Consider the following 16059-nt stretch of genomic DNA (forward strand, 5'->3'; position numbering starts at 1 on the left):
GGTACACTCCAGACACCGTTTTACCAGCATGATGTGCTATTTGTATACATCAATTCTTCCTGCTAGACTAGATGGTATGCTAGGTGAGATTTATATTCATAAGCTCACTGTAAAGTCAGTTGAAACAATAAAACAAAAAATATTGTAGCATTTCCTGAAGGTAGATATTAGTGAGCTTCCCAAGGGAATTGTACCACAGTGGGGCCACAACTGAAAAGGTTGTGCTCGCTATTCAAGCCAGTCGTGCGTTAACTTGGAGCAGGTCCCCTCTCCTCCAGATCATTTATTATTATTATTATTATTATTATTATTAAATTTATTAATCGCCCATCTGGCTGGTCACCCAGCCACTCTGGGCGATGTACAACATACAATAAAAACAGTTTAAACAATAAAATTCTACAATAACAACATTTTCTAAAATACCCTAACCCACCCCAAATGCCTGCCTGAACAACAACGTTTTTAATGCACGACGGAAGCTCATTAAAGAGGGGGCATGACGGAGTTCCCTAGGGAGGGAGTTCCACAGAGTGGGGGCCACCACAGAAAAGGCTCTCTCCCTCGTCCCCACCAGTCTAGCTGTCCTGGCTGATGGGACAGAGAGAAGGCCATCCGAGGCTAATCTTGTTAAGCGGCCTGTCTGGTGCTGCTGGAGGCGCTCCTTAAGATAGGCTGGGCCGGAACCATATAGGGTTTTAAAGGTCAAAACCAACACCTTGAATTTGGCCCGGAAAACAACTGGTAACCAGTGCAACTCCTTCAGCACTGGAGTGATGTGATCTCGCCGGCGGCTGCCTTTAATCAGGCGAGCCGCCGCGTTCTGTACCAGCTGCAGTACAGATCATCATGGGTCTTAGTGCTATGCATTCCCTCTCTGAAGGCAAATTTAGAATGAATACATAGATTTGAGGAGAGACTGTAGCTCAGTGATAAAGCACCTGCTTTGCATGCAGAAGTTCCCAGGTTCACACCCCAGCATCTCCACATAGGGCTAGGAAAGAATCCTGCCTGAAACCCTGGAGAGCCCTGCCAGTCAATGTCAACAATACTGGGTTAGACGGACCAGTGTTCTGACTCAGTATAAGGCAGATTCCTGTGTTCCTATTTTGTTTTACTTGCAACAATGGTATCTTACGCTAATTGTAAACAAATACTGTTAATGTTCTTAGGCTCTTGCAGCTAATTTTAATTTCAACGGTGGGTTGGTTATTGTCGGCAAGTGCTAAGTTGCAAATCTGTAATAAATGCTTCAGCAAGCTAATATCGCACTGATGAATAATTTAAGGTCCCAGTTCTCTCTTCTCTTCATTCCTTTTCTTGTCCTAGGTCTGCAACACGTACTCTCCGGATCTAGTGGTGCCTAAAGCAGCTACTAGGGCGATGGTGCTGGGGAGCTCGAAGTTTAGAAGCCGAGGTCGGATACCAGTGCTTTCCTACTTCTCCAAAGAGAATAATGTTAGTCATGCAAGTTCTGCTGTTTATGGGGTTTGGTCTGCCTCCCAGGCCAGGGGGCTTTCCAACACAAGAGATAAGACCTCATCTATTAATGTGACACTTTTCTGAGTTCTGCCTGTCTTGTGAGCCTGTTCTTGGACCTTGTCAACATATATAGCACAGTGAGATGGTGGAGGTCAGCAAGTGAAATGTGCTTCAGTTGGGGAATCACTTTTTGAATTGTCTTCCTTACAGAAGAGTTCTCTGCAAACAGAAGCTAGCACAGCAGGAAGCAAACTTGGCACAAACGTCCCTCCCTGCTGTGCTAGCTTTTTATGTGTGTGGAGAGATTTTGCATGTGTGTGTTCAGCAAGGCCAAGAGTGTTCAAAACTGTGATTTCTCCCACATAAGCACAGTCATGCCCATGCATACATGACTACAATATTCTGCAGAAATGGCTAAGCAAAAGCTGTGATCTGTCTTAAACCAGTAATTTATTGTCCCCTCCTCAGTGGCTAGGTGGCCTACTTTGAATTGCATTTAGAGTAGAGATGAGTAAAATCAGGGTTTTTTTTTAAGTTTTAAAGATTAAATTCAGCTATTAAAATCAGGGATGGGGGGCTGAATTTCTGATTTTCCAGCTGAGGTATATCCAAAGCTTTGCAGGGGTGGGGGGCAATGGAGATGAAACAAACCAACTTAGCTATTCCAGCAACTGTTGTGTGAAGGCAGCTGTCGGACTCTGTGCTGGCTGCAGCCTGCATGATGAAGATCTGGCCCTCCTTTCCCCCACTCCCCTCCACTCCCTCATTGCCCCAGGGTGTCTCTGCAGGAATCATGGGGTGGAGCCAGATCCTTGCCTTGTACACCACAGCCTGCACGTGCTGCTGATGTCTTTGATGCATGCAGGTGTCTCAGGTCTTGCAGTGTGTACTGTACCTTGTGGTCGCTAGGTAACTGCTTCAGGATGTCTTTTTAGATATAGTCAGGCGGTCTATAAGGGAGCAATCCTGTGGCCTGTAGACAGAGTCTGTGGGGCCATAGGATATTTCAGATTCCTGGATCTGAGGTCAGAGACAGTGCTCTGACCTCGGACCCAGGAATCCGGGCTCTCCTCCCCCTCACAGCTGGTGTGGAGAGAAGTGTGCCGGCTGCCTCTCTGAGGTTGCAAAAGCAACCTCGGAGAGGAGGTAAAAGGGGTGTTCCTGTGGGAGGGGAGGGGACTAGAGAGGCTGGCTTAAACCATATCCTGAGACCTCTCCAGCCTTCTTCCCTCCCCCTCTGCAACACCTCAGGTAGACAGGCAAAAAAGCCCATCTAGCTGAAATGCAGAGCAGGAGGCACAGCAGAGGTGAGGATCTACACTGGATACTCATAAGCCTCTGAGTTTGGAGGCTTCTGAGTATCAAAGGCAGATCCTGAGTATCAATACTCAGAGTATGATACTCAGAGTATTCTGAGTATCAAAGGCAGCATGAAGAACTTCATCAGGAGGGCTTTAAACTGAATTCTACGGGGAAGGGAGATGTAATGTTGGGGGTAACAATGGACATAGGCGCATGCACTGCAATGGAGAGAACAGCTCTGATAGCGCCCAATAATAGTCTTCAGACACATGTAGGAAGAAAGCCAGACTATGAAGCACATGGTGTTCGATGTCTATATACTAATGCCCAGAGTATGGGAAACAAACAGAACGAACTTGAACTCTTAATACAAGAGGGAAATTATGACCTGATAGGTATAACTGAGACTTGGTGGGATGACTCTCATGACTGGAATACAGCAATTGAAGGATATAACTTGTTCAAAAAGAACAGGAGGAACAGAAAGGGAGGTGGGGTTGCACTGTATGTGAAAAATACATATCTCTGCACAGAAATACAGGAGGATGAGCTTGGTAGCCCCATCGAGAGCATCTGGGTTGAAATAAATGGAGCAAAGAATAAAAGGAACCTGGTGGTCGGAGTCTACTACCGGCCACCCAATCAAGGAGAAGACAAGGATGAAACTTTTGAAAAGCAAATAGCCAATGTTTTAAGGAAGCATGATGTAGTAATAATGGGGGACTTCAGTTTCCCTGATATTTGTTGGGAGACAAATTCTGCAAAACATGGCCCCTCCAGGAAATTCCTGACTTGTGTGGCGGATAACTTCCTCCTACAGAAAGTAGAGGAAGGAACTAGAGGATCAGCTATCCTTGACTTGATCCTAACCAACAGAGATGACTTAGTGGATCAAGTAGCAGTTACAGGAGCTCTGGGGGAAAGCAGCCATGTTGTACTTGAGTTTTTGGTTCTAAGGGAAGCAAAAGCCGAGTGTAGTCAAATGCGTACCCTGGATTTTAGGAAAGCTGATTTTCATAAACTCAGAACAATGATCAGTAAGGTCCCATGGCAAACGATGCTAGCGAGAAAAGGAGTCCAAGATGGGTGGGAACTTTTAAAAAAGGAAATTCTCAAGGCACAATCACAAACAATTCCAACAAGAAGAAAAGGTGGAAGACAACAGAAGAAGCCAATGTGGCTTCACAAAAAGCTTAGGGATGACCTGAAAACAAAAAAGGACACATATAGGAAGTGGAAAGAAGGCCAAGTAACAAAGGAAGAGTACAGGCAGATAGCACAGAATTGCAGGGATGGCGTCAGGAAGGCTAAAGCTGAGAATGAGCTGAGGTTAGCAAGGGATGTTAAAAACAACAAAAAGGCTTTCTTCAGCTACGTGCATAGTAAAAGGCAGAGGAAAGAAATGGTGGTTCAGCTATTAAATAAGGATGGAAAAATGATAACAGATGACAAAGAAAAGGCAGAGGTGCTCAACTCCTACTTTGGCTCAGTCTTCTCCCAAAAGAGGGTCTATGACCCCCCTGGCAAAGGCAAAGTACAGGCTGAAGGGGCAGAATTGCAGCTTGAGATCGACAGGCATATGGTCAAGGAACACCTCATTACTTTGAATGAGTTCAAATCTCCAGGGCCAGATGAACTGCATCCTAGAGTAATAAAGGAACTGGCAGAAGAACTCTCAGAACCGCTGTCTATTCTCTTTGAGAAATCATGGAGGACGGGGGAAGTGCCAGATGACTGGAGGAGGGCTAACGTTGTCCCTATCTTCAAAAAGGGTAAAAAGGAGGAACCTGGGAACTACAGACCAGTCAGTCTGACATCAATCCCTGGGAAAATTCTGGAGCAGATCATAAAGCAATCCATCTGGGAGCACCTTGACAACAATGCCGTGATTACTCGAAGCCAACATGGATTTGTCAAAAACAAGTCCTGCCAGACAAATCTGATCTCATTTTTTGATCAAGTAACCTTCCTTGTAGACCGTGGGAATGCTGTAGACATCATATACCTCGACTTCAGCAAAGCTTTCGACAAAGTGCCCCATGATATCCTGATGATCAAACTAGCTCGAAGTGGGCTAGATGAAACAACGATCCGGTGGATCCACAGTTGGCTACAGAATCGGACTCAAAGAGTGCTTATCAATGGGACCTTCTCAAGCTGGGGAGAGGTAACGAGTGGGGTACCACAGGGCTCACTCCTGGGCCCAGTGCTCTTCAACATTTGTATTAATGACTTGGAGGAGGAGGTGCAGGGAATGCTGATCAAATTTGCAGATGACACAAAATTGGGAGGGATAGCTAATACTTTGGAAGACAGAAACAAAATTCAAAGTGATCTGGATAGACTGGAGCGCTGGGCAGAAAACAACAGAATGGCATTTAATAGGGACAAATGCCAAGTTCTGCACCTAGGAAAAAGAAACCAAATGCACAGTTACAAGATGGGGGATACGTGGCTCAACCACACTACGAGCGAGAAGGATCTTGGAATTGTCGTCGATCACAAGCTGAATATGAGCCAACAATGTGATGTGGCTGCAAAAAAGGCCAATGCTATTTTGGGCTGCATTCATAGAAGCATCGCTTCCAAATCCCGGGAAGTACTAGTTCCCCTCTACTCAGCACTGGTTAGGCCTCATCTGGAGTACTGTGTCCAGTTCTGGGCACCACACTTGAAGAAGGATGCAGACAAACTGGAGAGGGTTCAGAGGAGGGCAACAAAGATGATCAGGGGACTGGAAACAAAGCCCTATGAAGAGAGACTGAAAGAACTGGGCATGTTTAGCCTTGAGAAGAGAAGACTGAGGGGAGATATGATAGCACTCTTCAAGTACTTGAAAGGTTGTCCCAGAGAGGAAGGCCAGGATCTCTTCTTGATCATCCCAGAGTGCAGGACACGGAATAATGGGCTCAAGTTACAGGAAGCCAGATTCCAGCTGAACATCAGGAAAAACTTCCTGAGTGTCAGAGCAATACGACAATGGAACCAATTACCTGGGGAGGTGGTGGGCTCTCCCACACTGGAGGCCTTCAAGATGAGGCTAGACAGCCATTTGTCGGGGATGCTCTGACTTGGATTCCTGCATTGAGCAGGGGGTTGGACTCGATGGCCTTGTAGGCCCCTTCCAACCCTACTATTCTATGATTCTATGATCCCATAGGATTGCACCCTTAATTCATTAAATAAATAAATAAATAAATAAGTAGGTAGGTAGGTAGGTAGGTAGGTAGAGGAGTTGGGGTTGCTGAAATCCATGTTGAAAACAACAAGTCCCTCTTCTGGTTCTCATGGAAAAATGTCCCACTGAGTTCCATTTGTACCAAGTTCCATTCAAGCACTTGGTGGCAACTTTCCATTTAGATCATCCTCAAAGGAATACTTCTTTCCTTCTTGGAACTACAAAGCTGGTTACGCTGGGAAATCTTCAAGTAATTACATCTTACCTCTGCTAATCTCAGCCTTTTGGACCAGAGGAAATAGCTTGGAACAGATAACTTGTTGTTGTTGTTGTTATTGGCCTTATTAAGTGGAAGTGGTTCTCTTTGCAGAAAAAACGCTAAGTGCTTAGTTTTTAATTTTGCTGTGTCTGCAGTGCCCTAGGCTCAGATATGTGCAGAATTACTTCGCAACTGAATTTGTTTTCCCGGGGAAACTTTCCTTGACCAATGGTGTGTGTGCTGTTAAACTTGCATTCTGGCTGCTCCACACTGCCACCACTGTGGGAGAAAAGCTATAGTTAAATGTTAATAGTGATAAAATGAAGCATATGTGGGGATGATAATCTTGTTTCCCAAAAAATCATTGCCTCCTTATCCAAAAGGAAGTAATCTCTAAATAGAGGCTGTTCCTTTTAACTCTCCTTATGCATTTGGGGTTTTAATAACTCCAGAGAGTTATTAAACTCTGCCATTGTGTCCATACCAGTCTTCCCCACCCTGGTGCCCTCTTGATGTGCTGGACTGCAACTCCCATCATTCCTAGCCAGCATGGCCCATCCTTTAGCCATGCTGGCTGGGGATGCTGGGAGTTGTTGGCCAACACATCTGGAGGGCACCAGGTTGGGGAAGACTGCTTCATATTCCATGTATTCTCCCAAAAGCTTTCCTCCTAATATGTGTGCACGTCCCTGGGCCAAAGCAGGTCTTTCTGGCATTGCTACAGCTACATGCAAATGGGGGATGAAGAACAGCAGACATGTCACTGGACGATTCTGTTTTGATGAACTCCTTATCCAGTACTAGGGATCTATGAGAAATTAATTTGTTCCTTTTTAACCAGAATTTACCCACCTCCTGAAAGTGGACCTGAACACAATTTGTGGTCAAATTCCATACATTTCTGAGCGGGCTATGCCATTCGTGGACCCCCAAAAAATGTGTTCAAAAAATGCGTACATCTGAAAAATTAGCATGAAATAATACATACATTCGAAAAATGTACATGAACACGCTTTAATCAATGGGAGAAAAATGTGCACAATTGATGCACACACATTTGGGAAAATGTGCACAGAAATTATAATGAATTTTCATTCGAACAGAAAAGAACGAACTTCACAATCTGAAATGGACAGGAGTTGGAACGAGTTTTGAGGCAGAATTCAGGGAACGTCAATGAGCTCAAGTTTCGCTGATTGGCATCTCTCTGTCTGCTACACACAGCAAACCTTTTTGTGTTTCAGGCTGCCATATGCCGATGTAGCCAGCCTTTGTCCGGGTTTAGTGCTCGCTGCCTGGAGGATGAACAGCTGCTGCAGGAGATTAGGGAAGCCAACCCCGGAAGTCCGTTCATGTATGTTGTAGACACAAGGCCAAAGGTATCGCTTCACAGGATTTATGGGCACTCACATGTTTCAGTCTGATGCTACTTTTGATAGGTAGTGATGTGCTAAAATACAGCCTTGCTAAAAAGGATGCATTCTTCACGGCTGCATGCAGAACAATAACATTCCATGCAAAGAAGAACTGAATTCTGCAACCTGTGTAAAATATCCAGATATAACATTTCTCTTATTTTGTATAATACTTGCTTGCAGAACTTGTTTTGCATGTCATGGGGAAAGATAACAGCCTCAACTATGGCTTCTGAGCTTTCGGCAAATGAGGCACAATGCCCACATACACATCTTCACAGTCATAAGATCTAGGAACTTGTGTGTGTTTTTTAAAAAGTCAGAGCTGAAACCTTCATCCACTGCTGTATATCTTGTGCTCCCATGAATTTTCAGTCTACTCTTACCCTGATTAATAGCTATTCACGTAGTATACTTTTAAATTACTTTTTATGGCCAGAATTAAATCCATGGAAGGGAAGGACTAATAGTTTAGTGGAGCTCTGATAGCAGGGCTGGGAAAGACCTTTCTCTGCATTGGAGAGCTGCTCTCTAAGGAGGTGGTATTGACTGGATCAGGAGTGGAGAACATGTGGCCCTCCAGATGTTGTTGGACTGCAAGCCTAGCCAGTGGTGAGGGTTGATGATAATGGTGGTTGTATTGCAACATTGGGAGGGCTGCCCATTTCCCATCTCTGGACTAAGTGGAGCAATGGTCCAAGTTGCCACAAGGCCGCTTGTGGATTTAACAGACTAGAGTGAGGTTTTGAATTAGTAAGTAAAGGGATGTGAGCTGTTATGTTTGTATACTGATTTTCTACCACAGAGCTGAGGGTGATGTATTCTCACAATAACCCTTCAAGCTAGGTTAGGCTGAGAGAGATTGACCCGGTTTACGTGTCACGACAATCCAGGTGTTTTTTTTTTAATCCTAGGTAATCATAAATGAGCAGGAGTGAGTGAGCATGCTTGGCCCCTGGCCGCCTGATTGTTCCTGCTGAGCTAAACAACCCAGGGCCGCTCCATCCCTGGGTTGTTTATCGTGATGTCCGAACACAATATTCTGAGGTCGGGGGGGGGGGGGGAGAGACAACTCAAGAGCTGGATCCCCTGGTTTGCAGCAAGAGTGATTGGGCGGCCAGGAGCCAACACACTCACTTGCTCCTGAACGTTTGTGACTACACAGGGTTTTTTTTAAAAAAAAAAAAACCCTTGGTAGTCAGGTCATGCAAACCGGGGCAGAGACTGGCCTAAGGTCACCTAGAGATTCATAATTATGCAGGGATCCCTGAGCCAAATCTAATAAACAGTCTTGCTGTACCATTTTTCCTGCCAAATTTGGGATTGCCAAAGAGTTTTCAGGAAATGGGTTTTTGAGGGTAGGTTTGTCACTTTTCTCCAGTACCTTCCATGCTTTTCCAAAAAGTTTGAGCTTGGTGCAAGATGCTACTGAAGCTGGGTGGCTACTGCAGGAAGTCACAGCCCCTCACTGGCTCGTTCACTTCTCTACATTGGCTGCCACTTGCAGGAGGTGGGGAAAGACACTGTGCAGTGATGTTGCCTCATGTAATACCTGATGCTACTAGCAGGGAGAGGAGGAAGATTTCTGGGGCTGCTGCTTTTGGCTTCAGCCACACAGGTCCCATATTCTGCCCTAGAAACTCTTTCTGGGGTTAGGGGGACGATCATATGCTGCACACAGATTGCAAGTGCCAGTTTTTAACTGACTTTTCTCAAACTGTGCTTAGAGGGCCAGTGGAGTGGGTGAATGTGAGCCTGCGAGTCTAAAACTGCCACTAATCATTTTTGCCATTTGCTTCTTCCAGTTGAATGCCATGGCCAACCGAGCTGCTGGGAAGGGCTATGAGAATGTTGATAATTATGACAACATCCGCTTTAAATTCATTGGTATCGAAAACATCCATGTAATGAGGAACAGCCTGCAGAAGCTCTTAGAAGGTGTGCGTTTTGATCTTCTTTTGGCTGACCTGTTGTGACCACCTGCTGAATTTATTTGCTGTTGAATAGGCAAATCTTGTAAACAGAAGAGTCTGTGTGTTCTGTGGGTGTGGGACAGAAACGAGATTAGGAGAGTAAATATCTGTCTGTTCTCTTGGCTTGCTCAAGTGCTTGAATTGTTAGCCAACGTTAGCGTTTGCTATGAGCAGCTACCTGGAAGGCTCATACTTTGGCCGTAATATTTACAGCAAGAGTGGGCAACTTGTGGCCCTCTGGATGTTTTCCCCTATAACTCCTATCACCCTTGGCTGTGCTGGTTAGGGCTGGCAGGAAGTATAGGTCAAAACATCTGTAGGGCCACAGGTTGCCCACCCCTGAGATAGAGAGATGGAAACTAGTTTTCTTGTTGAAATGCTTAAAACTTAAGACATCCAGAAATAAGGTTTTGAACTATTTGAGCTGCTGATTTTGAAATCACCTGGCTAAATCAGGAATAGCCAAGTTCTTCAGAATTGGGATGGGGGAGGGGGAGTGTCAAATTCTCCCTGGCCAAGCTGTTTGGAGGCAGGATCGTCTCCAGTCATGACATCACCAAGGAGAATCTGGCCAAGCAGGGGAAAGATGTTGGCTTCCTAGCACTTCCCACAGGATGCCCCCTGAATCAGAATGACACTTCATTGGTGCTTTACCACACATGAGGTCCTGCTTCTGATTTGTAGGGTGCCCCAAAGGCCTCTGCTAAGCATTGTGATTGTTATCTTTGGTGGGCCAATTTTGGTTCCATACAGAAGCACATAAGTCACCAATAGCATATGGCTGAAACGCTCTTAAAATCCCAATTTGTGTAGATGAGGGCGCTGAACTTCTTTCAGCCCAAGGGCTGAATCCCATTTCAGAGATGTTCTTGGGGTGCATTCCAGTGGCGGGTGCAAATACCAAAAATACCAGCATGTTTTAGCTTAAATCTTGCACTACAAGTAACTAAGCCTTAGGAGAGGCATTGCAACCTTTTAGAATGGAGAAAAACTGCAGAAAAGCTGGGAAACCACCAGATCTTTGTTGGTTGGGGGAAAGAGAGTGGGGTCAGGAGGAGGGACGTGGCCATCTGGGGAACCCCGGAGGGCTGGATTGGGACCCCAGAAGAGTCAGATTTGGCCATCAGGCCTGAGGTTTTGCACCCCTGATGTAGACAAAAAGTATATTGGGTAGCAATTTGTGAGTAGTGTTCTTGTCAACAATCTGTCAGTGCTTGGAAACAACATTATGGAGGACAGGGTCAAAGCTGTATACTAATGTCCTATTGAATCTTCTCCTTTTGTTCCTTTAGTGTGTGAAACAAAATCTCCATCAATGAGTGATTTCCTTACTGGCCTAGAGAACTCTGGCTGGTTACGGCACATTAAAGCTGTAATTGACGCCAGCGTCTTTCTTGCAAAGGTAGAGCGTGCCTCCGATTTCCAAAAATATACATCGTCAGTGATATGGTAGAGGATTAACTGAAGTGAAAGCTTTGTTGCTTGTGGTTAAAGTTATGCCTTTAATGAACACCAGGAAAAACAAGGCGATAAGAGTGAAAAAATAACACTAGGAAAAATAAGGTGACCCAGCGCTTGTCAAACTTGTCCAGGTTACTAATTTCTACATGGAATTGACATATTTATGTCCTTAGGGGGAGGCAGCTCTGCTATAAGATGTTCTTGATAAAGGCACCCCAACTGTGGAACTCTCTTCCACCCTTATATATGGGCAGTGCCAATCATTTATAAGCTTTCAGTGCCAGCTAAAGACCTATTTGTTTAACCAAGCATTTGATTAAACTTTCCCCTCTTTTGCTGCATCATGTAAACTGTTGTTTATCTGTTACTGTTCTCCCCTTGTTTGACTGTGTTTTTTTGTTCTATTATTTTACTGTCTTACTGCTTTGTACTTTGCTTTGGGATTATTTTATAATGAAAAGTGGGTAAGGCATTTCTGAAATAAATAAGTCCTGGTAAAGAAGTTGTTAAAATCTGGGGCACTCTTAAGGATCGTAGACAAACCCATGGATCTTTAAAGTCCATGAGGCCAAGAGCCATGGAAACAATCAGGGGCCATCTCCTTTTACATTCATCCTTTTCTCACTATTAGCAAGAAAGGGAGGGGCAGACGTACTGACATTGGGATGCTTTTGGAGGTATGGAGGAATTTGTGCATTATGTAGGCCCTGCCTGTATCTCTGTTTCACCTTTGTAGTTTGGGCTAATTGCGGTCACTCCATATTGGTATCGCACAACCCAGTACTTTAAGTGATAATCATGTACAACAATCAGCAAGTTTGGATGTCCCCACCCCGCCTTTATTTCAATTTGTGTATTTCACCTTTTTATAGGCTGTGAAAGATGAGAGGGCCAGTGTCTTAGTGCACTGCTCAGATGGCTGGGACCGCACTGCCCAGGTCTGCTCACTGGCTTGCCTCCTCTTGGATCCCTTCTATCGGACATTTAAAGGATTCATGGTAAGAGCAGGGGAACATCTGCGTTTTCTTGTCGGGTTTCTTTAATTATTATTTAAAACATATATAATACAAAAAAAGGGGAATCGTACACATGAAGTGTACATAAAATATGCATAAAAGAGCCAACAACTTAGACTGATTAAATCTCACAATTTCTCTTAGCCTTGTGACCACTAACACCCTCTGATATTGCTTATACATGTCTTTGATCATGCTTGCACCAAAAGGAGAGAAGTAAATCTGGTTGCTGGTTTGGGGTTTTTTTAAAACAAAGTTGATTTGGGCACATGGCTTGTGTGACTTGGTCTGAAAGGTAAACAAGCCCCAATTAAATGCCTCAGATTGCTTCCATTTGGAAGTAACCTTTGAGCACTTATGATCTGGAGAAGCCAGATGTATGTTTGCGTGGAACAAAACTAATTAATTTAAAGAGTGCGGAGTTGGAGGACCTTGATATTATATATAACTTGCCCTTTGACCTTTTTGCACATTTTCAAGAGCATAGGGGGCCAACATATGACATGGGGAGTGGAGTTTTGGCAGGAGTAAGAATGCTGATGGGCCCAGCAGTGGCATGGAATTAAGCCTGTGCTACCGCCTGCCTCTTCCATACTGTGCCTACTCCTAGAGCTCAGTAGATTACAGGCAAAGCCGTATCACGGGCTTGGCTGGGGCTCTCTACATACTATAGTGTGCATCAGTCTCACTGTCCAGATGGATAACAGGGACCAGAGGGTCTGAGCAAGCAAGGTCGATTCTGTCCCTCTTGCACTGCCTGCCTGTACTTTTCCAAGCTCAATTCAGGGCACCGGATTTAACCTATAAACCCTTACATCACTCAGGATCGCAATAGGTGATGGAGCGCCTCTTCCAGTATGAACCTACCCAAGCCCTACGATCAACATCTGAAGCCCTCCTCAGAGTGCCTTCTCTAAAGGAGGTTCAGAGGATGGCAACAAGGGAGAGAGCCTTTTCAGTGGTAGTCCCCTGTTTTCCCCAGTAAGGCCCACCTGGTACCAACACTGTCATCTTTTCGGTGCCAGGTTAAGGCTTTCCTTGATTCCTATGCATTTGATGGTATATGATGGGCTGTTTAATGCATCAAGTCAAGTTGTTTATGGTTGTCAGTGATGTTTTAGTTGTTTTATGGGGTGATCATATTTTAGTGGTTAATTGTTTTATCTGTTTTAAATTGAGTCATTTCTGACAAAGTCTGAAAGCCTTCTAGAGCAGAGGTGGGTCCTGTGGCATATATACATTAATCAAATGTGCATCTTGGCTTATATTTGCATGATGTATGTTCATTATACTACACATGGGGAGAAATATTGTGAGATGCTGAAGCCCTGTCCCCTAAATCAGAGGTGGGCAAACTTCAGACTTGCAGGATCAACTTTATTTTTCATTGAAACCCTCAGATCCTCCATCTGGAGCCTGGTCCAAAAGACATACAATGAGAATTAAAGAATTCTAAGCCCAGGACTTTGTTTTGAGTATCAGGACTGAACAGAACTCACAGTTCTTCTACGCCTATTCCTGGTTATCCAGAAGTTTTGGACTACAACTCCCATAAGTCCTTGACCATTGCCCATGCTGGCTGGGGCTTGTGGGTGTTGTAGTCCAAAACATCTGGAGGGCCTTCTTTATTTCAGGAGCATAATTTAGGGTTGGGGGGGTCATTTTATTGCTGCTATTAGGAGCCAGAAATCCTTGATGGTCTACTGCAAATCATCTAGAGATCTACCAGTAGACCCAGATCTACCTTATACCCACCCCTGCCCTAAATCATAATCAACACCATTGTTTTTAAAGCTCCTAATATTATTCGGCAATGTTCAATAATAATTAAAAACCACAAGGCCCTGGCTGCACTTTTACAGTTTGAAAAAGCAGCACCTGGGAAAAGTGGAACATGGGTCATGGGCCATATACATTTAAAATCTGTCTTTGTAGCTCTTGGGGTAGATGCAGGATATTTTTTCAAGAAAGCTGCTAAGTCTCAAAATATTTTCCTGCAATTTCATATCGCAAATGACACCAGTCCTGATTATAACATCATACAGCCTATCCTACATTAGAGATGCATATGCTGTTTGTATAAATATATTTTTTGACTAGAAGCAATTCATATAATTAAGGATGTAACTATATGTGTGGCACTGCATAATCTGATCCTGAGGTACCTCAGAATGTTTTCGGGAGGTGAATGTTTCTGAAGGCCTTTTCTCGGGTAGTCCTCCCTTTGAGCTTGACACAAATTAGCCTTTGATGATGTCAGTTATGTTTCTGTGGCTTACATATTTTCATCCACAGAGAGTTTTTGGAGCAGTTCCCTTATAGAAACAGATGTGTTGGAATTAAAAATCCAAATGCTTGTTTTAAATACCTACAATCTATGAGCATTTGTCTCCTCAGATCTCCTGTTGGCGGGTGGGCGTGGATTTTTCTCCCTTGAAGATAATATTACAAGGGATGTGCTAAACACTGCTTGGCTTTATTAACAGCCCTTTAATAGGCAGCTCCTTTTAGATCTGGTCTGCACATTATGCAGAAGGAAGCAAGAGTGCATCGCATGTGGTTGAGACTAGTGTCCTGAGGCATTTGTGCTGCCATCAGTGGTGCCACTTAATTTCTTCTCTAAGCCATGTTATAATTTCATCTCTCTCTCTCTCTCCCCCCCCCCCCCCCCGGCTTAACACTGAAGGTCCTGATAGAAAAGGAGTGGATTGCAATGGGCCACAAATTCTCACACAGGTAAAATCAGGTTTGTGCTTTAAGATTAGGAAGACATGGAAAGGGGATTCTCCTTGCACTGTGTTTTAGGCAAAACTGCTTTTCTTTGCTTTTTCTTAGTCAGATGTTACAGGGTGTAGAGTAGGGGTATAAAACCTCAAGCCCGGGGGCTGAATCTGGCCCTCCTGGGGTCCCAATCCAGCCCTCTGGCGTGCCCCAGATGGCCATGCCCCTTTCCCCTGACTGCCGATCATTTGATGGTTTCCTGACTTTTGTACAGTGTTTTTCTCCTTTCTAAAAGTTTGAAACGCCTCTCCTAAGGCTTTGTTTCTAGCAGTAAGAGCTTCAAGGTACAATATACTGGTATTTTTGGTATTTGGCCCCACCCCTCTTGCCTTTCGCCCCGCCCACCACTGGAATGTGGCCCCCAAGAGCCTCCCTGAAATGGAATTTGGCCCTTCAGCTAACAGACGTTCAACAACCCTGGTTTAGAGTGTTGAACTTTTCTAGGACTGGGGAGATACCTAGTTCAAATCTCAACTCCTCTGGGAAGCTCGTTGGGTGACTTTGAGTCAGTCACTATCTTTCAGCCTTACTTGCCACATAGGATTGTTGTGAAGATAAAATAGTAGGGGCAGGGAGAGAGCCATGTAAATCACCCTGAGCTACTTATAGGAAGGCGGAATATATATGTAATAGATAAATGTTTGGCATTGGCTTAAGGAATCCTGATCACTCGGCCTTCTACCCTGTTCTCCAACCCCTTCCGCCATTCACAGGAACACAGCAGCTTGGGGAATAAAGTGTGTACAACTTTCATGAAGGCTTCCTGAAGCATTTGCTATGCAACATATTGGGATGTGGTAGGCCAAGTTTAGAATTTGTCTGAAAAAGAAAGGGAGGGAGGGAGGGAGGGAACTCCAGGAAGTGGAATCAAGAAGTCTAAGGACTTTGGTTAAGAAATTCCAGAGAGAGGACAAAGTTCTACAAGTGCCCTCCCTTTCAATTTAGCAACTGGCGTTTTCAGTTTGTGGTCACTTCTGATTTTTCTTTCATGTAGCAACTCAAAGTGGGTAAATCAAAGCAGGGGGTTAATGCAACAAATATACCTTATTGTAACTAAGCTAAAGTCTGTGTCATTGGAATAATCACACATTCTTCCCTTGCTTGTCCATGCCCCTTCCTCTGTAGTTTTCCTGTGTATATTTTAGATTGTAAGCCCTTTGGGGTAGGAACCTGTCCACCTTTCTTTGTAAAG

General features: G+C 44.4%; 1 protein-coding gene across 2 annotated transcripts in view; it reads left to right on the forward strand.

The window, feature by feature from the left end:
* MTMR8 (myotubularin related protein 8) overlaps nucleotides 1-16059 on the forward strand; it is a 47102-nt gene that overhangs the window by 16971 nt on the left and 14072 nt on the right. For both annotated transcript variants that reach the window (XM_084814168.1, XM_084814170.1), the window contains exons 5-10: nucleotides 1330-1458; nucleotides 7466-7600; nucleotides 9442-9574; nucleotides 10902-11011; nucleotides 11943-12068; nucleotides 14773-14822. In XM_084814168.1, coding sequence (XP_084670294.1) covers nucleotides 1330-1458; nucleotides 7466-7600; nucleotides 9442-9574; nucleotides 10902-11011; nucleotides 11943-12068; nucleotides 14773-14822 — 683 coding nt within the window. The remainder of the gene's footprint in view (nucleotides 1-1329; nucleotides 1459-7465; nucleotides 7601-9441; nucleotides 9575-10901; nucleotides 11012-11942; nucleotides 12069-14772; nucleotides 14823-16059) is intronic.

Source organism: Heloderma suspectum, chromosome 9 (genome assembly GCF_057233095.1).
Source record: "Heloderma suspectum isolate Gila_16-S chromosome 9, 16-S_ref, whole genome shotgun sequence".
Classification (NCBI taxonomy): Eukaryota; Metazoa; Chordata; class Lepidosauria; order Squamata; family Helodermatidae; genus Heloderma; species Heloderma suspectum.